General features: G+C 33.9%; 1 protein-coding gene across 1 annotated transcript in view; it reads left to right on the top strand.

Moving 5' to 3' along the window:
* Positions 1 to 11,398, top strand: part of plb1 (phospholipase B1) — a 16,567-nt gene that overhangs the window by 3,648 nt on the left and 1,521 nt on the right. The window contains exons 7-39 of the mRNA XM_016448104.1: positions 852 to 908; positions 1,018 to 1,086; positions 1,169 to 1,221; positions 1,311 to 1,392; positions 1,508 to 1,612; positions 2,438 to 2,506; positions 2,782 to 2,850; positions 3,177 to 3,266; positions 3,348 to 3,408; positions 3,493 to 3,551; positions 3,889 to 3,962; positions 4,108 to 4,151; positions 4,539 to 4,647; positions 5,111 to 5,162; positions 5,396 to 5,476; positions 5,583 to 5,648; positions 6,297 to 6,397; positions 6,550 to 6,631; positions 6,824 to 6,928; positions 7,021 to 7,116; positions 7,499 to 7,570; positions 7,649 to 7,726; positions 7,827 to 7,887; positions 8,852 to 8,910; positions 8,991 to 9,058; positions 9,146 to 9,189; positions 9,365 to 9,464; positions 9,544 to 9,595; positions 10,012 to 10,092; positions 10,327 to 10,392; positions 10,832 to 10,926; positions 11,026 to 11,107; positions 11,209 to 11,313. Coding sequence (XP_016303590.1) covers positions 852 to 908; positions 1,018 to 1,086; positions 1,169 to 1,221; positions 1,311 to 1,392; positions 1,508 to 1,612; positions 2,438 to 2,506; positions 2,782 to 2,850; positions 3,177 to 3,266; positions 3,348 to 3,408; positions 3,493 to 3,551; positions 3,889 to 3,962; positions 4,108 to 4,151; positions 4,539 to 4,647; positions 5,111 to 5,162; positions 5,396 to 5,476; positions 5,583 to 5,648; positions 6,297 to 6,397; positions 6,550 to 6,631; positions 6,824 to 6,928; positions 7,021 to 7,116; positions 7,499 to 7,570; positions 7,649 to 7,726; positions 7,827 to 7,887; positions 8,852 to 8,910; positions 8,991 to 9,058; positions 9,146 to 9,189; positions 9,365 to 9,464; positions 9,544 to 9,595; positions 10,012 to 10,092; positions 10,327 to 10,392; positions 10,832 to 10,926; positions 11,026 to 11,107; positions 11,209 to 11,313 — 2,487 coding nt within the window. The remainder of the gene's footprint in view (positions 1 to 851; positions 909 to 1,017; positions 1,087 to 1,168; positions 1,222 to 1,310; positions 1,393 to 1,507; positions 1,613 to 2,437; positions 2,507 to 2,781; positions 2,851 to 3,176; positions 3,267 to 3,347; positions 3,409 to 3,492; positions 3,552 to 3,888; positions 3,963 to 4,107; positions 4,152 to 4,538; positions 4,648 to 5,110; positions 5,163 to 5,395; positions 5,477 to 5,582; positions 5,649 to 6,296; positions 6,398 to 6,549; positions 6,632 to 6,823; positions 6,929 to 7,020; positions 7,117 to 7,498; positions 7,571 to 7,648; positions 7,727 to 7,826; positions 7,888 to 8,851; positions 8,911 to 8,990; positions 9,059 to 9,145; positions 9,190 to 9,364; positions 9,465 to 9,543; positions 9,596 to 10,011; positions 10,093 to 10,326; positions 10,393 to 10,831; positions 10,927 to 11,025; positions 11,108 to 11,208; positions 11,314 to 11,398) is intronic.

The following is an 11,398-nucleotide window of genomic DNA, read 5'->3' as shown; positions in this document are numbered from 1 at the left end:
TTCATTAGTTAACATAAACTGCCAATGAAAAATTCTTCTGAACATTCATTCATCTTAGGTATTCCAATATTTAATAACGCGTTGTTAAAATCGAAAGTTGTAACTGTGTTATTTAATGAGCTAACATGAACTAAGACTTGTATTTTTTAAACAAAGATTAATAACTTCTGTAGCAAATGTAGCTATTGCTCATTGTGAATGTTAATGCATTAACTAAGGTTAACTAATGAGGTCTTATTGTAAAGTGATACTTATTGGTCTTTATAGTTCTTTTGCACTTTAATCTGTGTAAAACTTTTAACTTTATACATTTTTCTGTATTGCTTTATTGCATTTAAATGTTCAGTTATTTTTGTTATAAGAAAAAAGTTATTAACCCTGTTATACTGTATTATGACAGCACTTTTTTTTTAAACTAAATTTCAATATCGTTATAATACCGTATACCGTGACAAAAGCATTAGCAATTCATCGCAACATGAAAATTTGATACCGGCATATCTCTATTTGAGTGTGAAATTATTATTTATGAGTGACTCATTAAATCTTTCAAAAACGCAGATCAATTTAGGATGGAAACACTTGTTTCTTGCTCGTAGACACGTAATGATTTATTAAGCTTGTCTTCATTTGGAAGTATTTATATAAGTATTTTTGGCAGGAATAGACAAAGTAACTGGTAATAGTGTGTTTAAAATGTAAATGTACTCTATACTAACTTAACTGTTGTATAAATCCAATATGAAACATTGCTTAAATAAACACTGTAAGGTAGACGTGTTATTTATTTTATAAACATGAGCAATCGACTCTGAGCCATTAACATCTCTTGTGCTGTCATTCTCTTTCAGTGGAAGTTGCTCCTGCTCTTCATACCAGTTGATGAGCTCTCTGTGTGTACAGACCAGGTCAGACATTTGACCACAAATCCTATCAACCTCTATTACTTATTACATGGGACTTAGAAAACAATCAAAGTACAGCTTTAATTCTATATTATTCTGTACTTGTACTTAGGACTTGAGTGCAACCATTGATGCAACAGTAAATAGAGTGGAACAGATACTGGACTCTCTTCATAAGAAGGTGAAGACAGTCCTTCAAACAACAGTTTTGAATCAGTATATTAAGTTTGTTTACTACAACAGCTTTCTTTTTTTCTCTCTAGTTGAAACATACACTGGTTCATGTTGTTGTTTGGAGTGAACTGTCACATGACCGGTCAGTATGAGACAACATTCTTCATAACCCAATTCTGATAATATTCTGCAGTGAACAGTTTAATTTAATAAGGTGTTTACGTTTTTTAGAGTGTGTCAGTTCCAATGTGAGGAAGGATATGATGAAAACAGACGCAGACTGGATACTATAGTGCTCATGGCTTTATTGCAGGTACAGTACATATAATTTGTATACAAAAACACACACATTGATACATGGGTGACTTTTGAATGTCTATGCTAAAACAGTTTGACATTATCACACAGTATATGTGTTTATTGAACAGGAATCTGTCAGTGCTCTTCTAGAGAGAAGAGGCTGGTTTGGTGACCGGGAAGATTTCAGTGTAATGCTTCAATCCAGTCCAGTGCACACCGAACTGTCAAACCCAGTGAGTCTGCAACACTCAGAGATTATTTTAAACAGGCCACTAGATAGACAGATAGATAGATAGATAGATAGATAGATAGATAGATAGATAGATAGATAGATAGATAGATAGATAGATAGATAGATAGATAGATAGATAGATAGATAGATAGATAGATAGATAGATAGATAGATAGATAGATAGATAGATAGATAGATAGATAGATAGATAGATAGATAGATAGATAGATAGATAGATAGATAGATAGATAGATAGATAGATAGATAGATAGATAGATAGATAGACAGACAGACAGACGGATAGATAGATATAGACAGACATTTGAATAATAAACATTATAGATGGCACAATTTGTATGGGTTTTACACAATATGCACAAATATCAATTGCCTATTTCACATGTATTATGTTGAACTAAAAAGTATTACATTTATACTGGTATAAAGCAAATGTTTAATTAAATTGGTACATTATTATATTTCACATGTATTGCATCAAGAACATTTATAAAGGCCAGAACCTCTAGTAATTAAATTTATTGTTTTAATAAAAGTGCACGTAAACTTGTGTATTTTACTTTCAATTGAGGATATTGAATAACCAAAAATGACTAAATCTAAATCTAACCTTTCTATTGATTCACTGCGTCAGACTTGTATTGAGACTTGAGAGTTTGTTATTTGTTTTTGAATCAATTTGCTCTTCTAAAAACCACAGATATGACTCACGCTGTGCTACAGAAACAAGCCTGCTATAGCAAGTTTGTATAAGGATAATTTGGCATGTTATTAAGCAAAGTTGTACTTTTTTTGTTGTTGTTTTCAGATGAAAGCCTCTACGTCTGACTCCTCACGTGACATAAGCTTGTTGACTTTACAACTCTGGACTAATTTGGTAAGTTAATATTAATGCAATCAATGCATGTGTACATTGTTCCTATAGATGTAGAGGTGAAATCCTGGACACTACTTTCAAGTTATAAAAGTTCAAAGTGTTAAAGGCCCAGATATGACATAACAGGTAGACTGATAATCAGCTCTCAGTGATAGCATCTAATCTGAAACTTATTCAACCTAGAAACACATCTCAAACCATTTATCTAATCGTGCCTTTATATGACGAAGAACTGCAGCCCACTTTTTGACCAATCCTGATTATTCTCTTTCCAGCTGCAGCCAATGACAGATAAGACTGAGACGAATGGGCGGGGCATATTCACCATTCCGTGCCCCACAGAGGTGAGGGAGATATTTGATTTATGACCTCTTCAGCATTGATAATGAAAACTGCTGATTCAGAGTGGGTTTATAAATATGGCTTTATCTCACCAAACTGTTCTCTGCGCTTCCCGAACTTTACGTTTTACGCAAGTTTTTGTCCTTCACCTGTGATAAGGTGAAAGTATTTCAGTTCCATTTCATTTGTTATAGCACTGACTTTGTCCTATACGTTTGTGTGTTAGTGACAATGTTCACAATGTGTATATTCAAGTCTGGATGATATTTTTTTCTAAACAGACAAAAACATGCACATTTGCCTTATTAAACCTGTTGTTCTGTCCCAGGAAAAGCCATTTTTGCGAACACAGGAAAACTCATACTCACCTGAGCTCGGTAACTCCCAAACAGAGGATCCCTCTCCACTACTCCACCCAGTGAGTCCATTCTCACCATAAGTTGGCCCTGTTGCTTTGACTTACAGTGTGTCTTAACTTGTGCTGCATCTGACCTTTCAGGTGATGGGGAGTGAGCTCACCTGTGAGGACAGGTCTCCATCTCCCAGCATCCCTACCTCAGGTAAACAGGGATCTCAAACCTGTAGTGCAGTGGAAATTATAGTTGTTGTTTTTTTAAGCTCGTTTCTGTCTGTCTCTTCTATAGTCCATGCCTTACGGCCAGCAGACATCAAAGTGGTGGCAGCAATGGGTGATTCTTTGACGGTAATAAACATACAAATTTTAATGTATTAATGATATTTGCTAATACCAAAGATCTTTTTTAACAAATATGCACTACAACTGAAAGTTTGGAGTCTGTACGAATTTTTAAAATGTTTTTAAAAGAAGTCTCTTATGCTCAGGGCTGCGTTTTCTTTGTGAGAAATACAAATACAAATACAAACAGTGATAATCTTTTGTAACATATTAAAAGTCTTTACTGTTGCTTATCATTTTAATGCATGGTTGCTAAATAAAAGTATTGACCTTACTAATCGCAGACTTTTGAACAGTAGTGAATATACAAGTTGTGATGTCATTTCCTTCCCCCAAAAAACAGGCAGCCAATGGGGTGGGTGCTGCACAAAACAATCTTCTGGGTGTGCTTACAGAGTATCGCGGCCTGTCATGGAGGTGAGTGTCTACCCCGATCACACTGTGAACCATCAAATGTTGCTGGTTTCGTTTTATCTATATGATTTACAGGATAAAGTTCTTGTCTAAATGATCAATGATCTCATGAGGCAGAAGACAGATATATTTTATTTTTTGTTCTCAGCATTGGTGGAGATGAGAACCTCACAACTACAACCACTTTACCAAGTATGTGCAAGCTGTCATGTTACTGCCATGCTCTTTTTATTGTGTACTGTAGATTTATGATTAATCATTAATAAGGAATATAATCAACACAGAAATGATTGTAGTCATTAAATGTTTAATAGCTGATCAAGATGACGCAAGAGTTTATACAATAAATAGCTGCTTTTTAATCTCTACTATATACTACGTAACTTGAAGTAGTCCAGGGGTGAAATTAGAGGTCAAGTTGAGCATTATTCTTGAGTCCCTCCTTAAAAAAACTGCAAGCCATATATGTTTACCCTTACCAATCTCTTTATCACATTCAGGGATTAGATAGACATGTAAATCAGATTTAGAGTGATTATGTGTGTATAAAATAATGTTGTTGTTTTTTTTGTCATTTAGATATATTGAGAGAGTTTAACCCTTCAATCACTGGCTATTCAGTGGGAAAAGGAAGTGAGAATTCTGCACTGAGTTTTCTGAACCAAGCAGTACCAGGAGCCACATCTGAGTGAGTAGCTTCTCATCTTATAAACCAGTGATGGAGTATGAAGCGTTGTTTTTTTTTTTTTTACATTAAAACTAAAAACATATATATATATTCAAGTTTAAAATGCAATTCATAGCAATGATGGCAAAGCTGATTTTTTTAGTAGCCATTACTCCGGTCTTCAGTGTCACATGATCCTTAAGAAATATTGCTAATATGCTAATTTGGTGCTCAAGAAACATTTCTGATTATTATCAATGTTGAAACAGTTATGCTGCTCAATATTTTTCTAGAAACCATGATACATTTTTTTCAGGATTCTTTGAAAAATCGAAAATTCAAAAGAACAGCATTTATTACAAATAGAAATCTTTTTTTAACATTGTAAATGTTTTTACTGTCACTTTTGATCAATTAATTAATTTCTTTCAAATAAAAAATGTAATACTGTAAAATGTGTAATATGTATTTTTTCATTTTGCAGTGATATGGTCACGCAAGCTCATGCTGTCATTAAAAGAATGAAAGAAGACTCGGTTAGTCATTCTCAAAATCTCACATACACACATGTAGCCTACTTTTCTGTTGTTATTGAAAATGTTGTCAAAATGCTATAATTATAGTTTCGATCCTCAGATTTTCATTAAGGTGTTATTTAGTTCGGTTGTATGTTTGAGTTATTTTTTTTTCTGTAAGATATTAAGATAGCACACAGGGTGCTAAATCTGAACCTCATTCAGACTGGCTGAAAATTTCTGTCTCTTTTCAGCTAATTGATTTCCAGAATGATTGGAAGATTATCACAGTCTTCATTGGAGGAAATGACATATGCGCCCACTGCTCTGATACTGTACGCTGATATTAATAGAGCCTGTTTTATTTATTATCAGAGTTTCAGTAATAAATCTGCAATTATCTCTCTTAATCACTCTCTCTCTCTTTCTCTCTCTCCTCAGCGGTACTATTCTCCTGATAACATTGTGAAGTATATTCGTGAGGGTTTGGACATATTACATAAAGAGGTGAGGCAGTTTTAGCTCTGGTTCTCTAGCGCCGTTTTTATGATACAGATTTTCTTTCAGAAATACAGTGGGGTCCAAAGGTTTTTGAAAATCAGGTACTCAAAATGTAAAGCTAGAAATAAGGTTCTAAGATTTTGTAAAATGTGAAACAAACAAACGAAAAAAAGACAATACTGATGTGTAAGATTATTGATGATTTTTATAAAGATATTTATGTCTGTGAAATCTAAAGTGTCTGAAAATAAAAAGTTATTCTAAGAAAAAGAATAAAAGATTCTGTACTATTTCATTAATCATGCAAGCAGATTTCATTTATATTGTTATGCTGGAAATTGGAAAATATAATTTGTAAAAAAAAAAGATATTAAATCAGAAAAATGCTATATATATATATATATATATATATATATGTATATATATATATACAGTATATATGTATATAAAGATTGGTTGGAGCCCACTTTATATTTCTCTTCATATATCTTTTTATTTTGAACCTATTTAATGTTTGTTATGATAGGCCTGGATTGTTGCAGAAACAATGGTCAAAAATCTATCTGACTGCTTTTGCTAAACCAGATTATCGGTAACAAAACGCCACTGTAAATCGCTGCTGCTCGTTGGAGTTATTCATGTGTTCTCCTCCAGGTCCCTCGTGCTCTGGTGAACCTAGTGGAGCTCCTGGACATAATTCCACTGCGCCGCCTCCATCAGGACCCCACTCTTGGCTGCCCCACCTGGATGGTCAAGTGAGTTTTGCCCTATAAACTGGCTCTCCTGATTTCTGCTTGATTCTGGTAGATCTGATATCTGAAGCTTTTGGTATATGTTAGTCTTACATTATTTGCTTTGTGTTATATATATATATATATGTTTGTTTTTTTGTTTTTGTTTTTTTTAGCATGTTGTGTCGCTGTGTTCTGAAACCTAAAGATGGATCTCATGAATTCCAGATGTTGCAGGAGTTCAACCAAGCCTACCAGGTACACAACTTATTACATGAAAATTAATTTATTGTCTGTATATTAATATTTAATTATGAATGTGATTATTGACAATACAAAGCAAATGTACAGTTTTTATATTTATATTATTAATATTAATATGATTTTAAAATGTAGCTGCATTAAAGTGTCCATTAATATTCAATGTATGCTGTTGTGTTTTATTCTCAGCGTGGTATGAGGGAGCTGCTGGAGTCTGGGCGATATGACACTCATGATAACTTCACAGTGGTCCTACAGCCATTCTTCAGAAATGTGTTTCTCCCTGTGTTGGAGGTGCACAGCAATCTTACATCATTTATTGCACAAGCAGTCCTTCTGAACTATTTGTTCTCATGATCTTTGTCATTTTTACCATGCTCTTTTAGGATGGGAGACCTGACCGTTCCTATTTCTCTCCAGACTGTTTTCATCTCAGTCAGAAAGCTCACACGCTCATGGCTCGGGCTCTCTGGAATAACTTGGTGAGCATATGAGTTCAAAAGAATAGATACAGATATGTTAATGTATAAGCCTGATCATGTTTTATTAATATATTGTGTGTAATTTGTTATGCAAGTGTTTTTCAAGCATGTTGTATGCATTTATTTAATTTTTGTTATATATTATTATTTAATTTACTGTAAATGACTAATGCTACTTCAGCAATAACCTCTTTGAGGATGTGTAATTGAATTGTGTTCATTTACAATATAATACAATTCAACAGGAAAAAATACATTTCCATAGACTTTCTTAATATAGGCTATTGTCATTTCACAGCATCTTAACTCTCAAAATGGATTTTCCGTTTCATTCATTCGTTCTCTCTCTCTCTCTCTCTCTCTCTCTCTCTCTCTCTCTCAGATGGAGCCTTTAGGTAATAAGACAGATAGTGAAGATTTTAGTGCAGGTGTCCCTCTTAAATGCCCAGAAAAGGTGAGTTTAAACTGTATAATTCTTCTTTAAACTCTATAATTCTGTCACATTTTAATACCTTTTCCTATTCTTCTTTAGTCATCCCCCTATTTGAGGACCTATCACAACAGCAATTACACATATAACACCCCTCCTCCTACTCCTCCACCTGCAAATGTAAGTCACACAGATATATTACATACAATATTAATAAAATACAATAGAACCATAAAGTGATCAATATGTACTATGAAATTATTTCTCCCTTTCATTTTAGAATTGGGGAACTGATTTCTCATGTGTGGACACAGTGCCGTCTGACACTGTGCCAACATCTGGTAAGAAAGAGAGAGGAGGCAAATTCATTTGCTTAATTTTTCCCACCAGATAACCATAACTATCCAACTCTCTAACTAACTATTTCTCCTTTTCTTGTATTTTTATTTAATAATCGTTGTTTTATTGACTTTAAAGTATTACAGCATTATATTTATTAAAAGTCATGCAATATTTTTACTTTACTAAATTTTATTTTGGTACTTCATTAACAGATATATAATATATGTATATGTAACAGACACACGCATACTGTATATGTATGTATATTCTGTTAATGAAATAGCAAAATGTAAAAATGTTGCATGAATTTTATGAAATAGAGTGCTGTAATACTTTAAAAATATTAAGGAGGATAAAATTTGTAATAGATAAAAATGACTAGAAAAATGAGAAATATTAAATATGCACATAGGTTTATGGAGAGAGACAAAGATGTAATACAGGCTTTCAGATGTCATACCATTGATTTTTATTGTTGCTTTGTTGTTGGGTTTCGATATCAAGGTAGTCACGGTTGAGATAAAGTTTAGATACAGAACTGTTATGTATTAACATAACATCAATAACATTAATATATTGCATGTAATAATGAGTTATGCAAATGTTTTATAAGCATATTATATTATTTATTTATTGTATTTATTATTTAATATATCTATTTATTTTATTTTGTATAAATGACTGAATGTTTAAAAAAATATTAAGAAGGAAAAAAGAAAGATTAATAATAGATAAAAATACAAGAAAGAGGAGAAATTGTAAATATGTACCTATGTACATAAATATAGTTTATGGGTAGAGACAAGCATGCAGGCAAGATGAGCTTTCAGATATCCTGCCATGATTTATTATCCTTTTAGGTCCAAGTAGCGCTGCATTGTTGCTTTGTTGCTTTGTTGCTTTGTTGCTTTGTTGTTTTGTTTGGGGGAGCCAGGTAATCACATAATCACATTTCTTTCTCAGTTCACAGGCTGCGTCCAGGTGACATTAAAGTGGTGGCGTCTCTGGGAGATTCAATCACTGTAAGTGTGTGTGTATATTTGTTTATGTTGCGATGTTTTGTCATGCTGTAATTATCATTCTCTGTCTCTGAATCTGTCAGGCCGGCTTTGGTGCAAAAGCTGAAAACCTTCTGCAGTTAGCGGATGAGGAGCGAGGGGTTTCCTGGAGGTGAGTTTTTTATCAGTCTACTGTATGCCTAAGGAATTGCTTTGTTCTACATGTTTTCTAAGTGTCTGTGTTCAATTTAATTGATAGCATTGGTGGAGATGATACTTTGGAGACTGTCACCACATTGCCAAGTGAGTGTAACCTTATGTAACACTTGATGTCATTTTTATTGGTTGTTATTAGCAGTATGGTTATATTGACTAGGAATGAGACTCCAATGGCTCTGATTCTTATTATCAGATTTGAATTGTTTCTTGTTTAACAACGTGATAATCACTAGCTCCTTGTGTCATTATTTGTTATCAGACATTCTTAAGAAGTTCAATCCTAATGTTTTCGGCTTCTCAAAGGGGAAAAGTAAACGACCCAATGGCTTCAATATGGCAGTGAGTGGTGCCAAAGCAAAGTAAGGAACACACATAAACATACATAAAAACTCAATTTACAGTATCCTTTCAGCTAATGATTTCTTCCTCTCTATTCAGTAATATACCAGCACAAGTGAGGGATCTTATCACAGCTTTAAAGGATAGCACGGTCAGTATGCTTATTCAATCCATTAAGTTGACTGAAAAAAAGAAACTGTTGCAGAAATCAGTTTCACTCAGAAATTGCAAGTGGATTTTACAAATAAATACAAAGAAATGGCAAGTAACACAATGAATTAAATGTGAAATTGTACAGTAGAAAAACTGAAATAGCATGTTCTTGAAATACATACTCTACTAATCTGTTTTAATCACAATGTTTTTACAGTGTTGCTTTGAATCATTTTATGGTGAATAAAAAAATGCATAAAAATGACAATGTTTGCTGTCTTCTGTAATTTATAAATATATTTCGTATGCATGTGCCAACTCCTTGCTGCACAAGGCAAATTCCACCAATTGTTGTAGGGCAAGAATCTAATTTAATCAAATATAATTTTTTTAAACACTACTCTCATTTTTCAGAAAGTGGACTTTGAGAAGGATTGGAAACTGGTGACACTATTTATTGGGGGAAATGACCTTTGCCAGTACTGTCACGACCGGGTGAGTGGATGATTCTTAATATAAAGGCTCTCAGCTCCCCATCATAAATTGTTTCTTCTTGTGCCAGAGAACCACAGCAGTGACCTTTAAGCAGCTAAAATACATTTGGATACTAACAAACAGAGATGTGCCACTGAGTCATTGTAAATCTAAGTGTAATCTAAGACCAGCAAATAACAATTAAATTTGAAAAAAAAAAAAAACAGAAAAAAAAAAGTGTTTTTCTCTACCCAGGCTTCTCTGTCTCCTTCTAAGTACATCGGTCACATCATAGACAGTCTGGACATGCTGTACAATGAGGTGAGAGAGATGCATTTACTGAACCTGATCACATTCATGAATCATCTTTCACCCACAAAATCAAAATAAACAATAAGAAATTAAATGCTTATTAGTTAGAAAATCATTATCACAGGGTTTTTGCGCAGTGACATTATTTACACACATTTTCACATATATTTAACACAGAAAAATGCTTTAATAATTGTGTGTCTTGGTATTTCCTATGTCATGGGGACCAAATGTCCCACAAGTATAGTAATACCAGTAAATGTTGACATTTTTGGTCCCCATGAGGAAACAAGCTTATAAATCATACAGAATGAGGGGTAGGGTTGCGGTGAGGGGATATAAAATACAGTTTGGACAGTATAAAATATATTACACCTATGGAATGTCCCTATAAAATGCATTGGAAACCCAATCATGTGGGTGTGTGTGTGTGTGTGTGTATGTGCAGGTTCCCAGAGTGCTGGTAAATTTTGTCGGAATCTTAGAGATCACGGATCTGCGAATGATAAAGAGGAACACACTGGGCTGCAGCCTCCTGCAAGAGTAAATACTTCACTAAATAGATGATTTAATCTAAAAATCAGTGTACATTTTCATGTTCTTTCGTACAACTGCATTTTCATGACTGTGTGTGTGTGACAGGAACATGTGTCCATGTTTTCTGGAACCTCGTGAGAACTCTCCAGAAATGAATGAAATGAAGAAGGTCAACAGAGATCTGCAGGTCTGTAGCCATCAAGTTGTCAGTTCATTGATAACTGATTAGCTGAGTGGGCTTTAGATTATCTTGACCTTTAATAATAGAAGTGTTGTTTTATGTGTCAGATGGAGACTGAAAGGCTGGTGTATGGGGGAAGGTATGATGGAAGACAGGACTTTGCAGTACTGCTACAGCCCTTCTTCAAGAACTCTGTTGTTCCAATGGTCGAGGTTAGTGCCCTTAAAGGGGTCATATGATGCGATTTCAATTTTTCCTTTCTCTTTGGAGTGTTACAAGCTCTTGGTGCATAAAGAA

Source organism: Sinocyclocheilus anshuiensis, unplaced genomic scaffold (assembly GCF_001515605.1).
Source record: "Sinocyclocheilus anshuiensis isolate Anshui unplaced genomic scaffold, SAMN03320099.WGS_v1.1 scaffold539, whole genome shotgun sequence".
NCBI classification, from domain to species: Eukaryota; Metazoa; Chordata; class Actinopteri; order Cypriniformes; family Cyprinidae; genus Sinocyclocheilus; species Sinocyclocheilus anshuiensis.
Note: the sequence above shows the minus strand (reverse complement) of the source record. Positions and strands in the feature narration are given on the sequence as shown.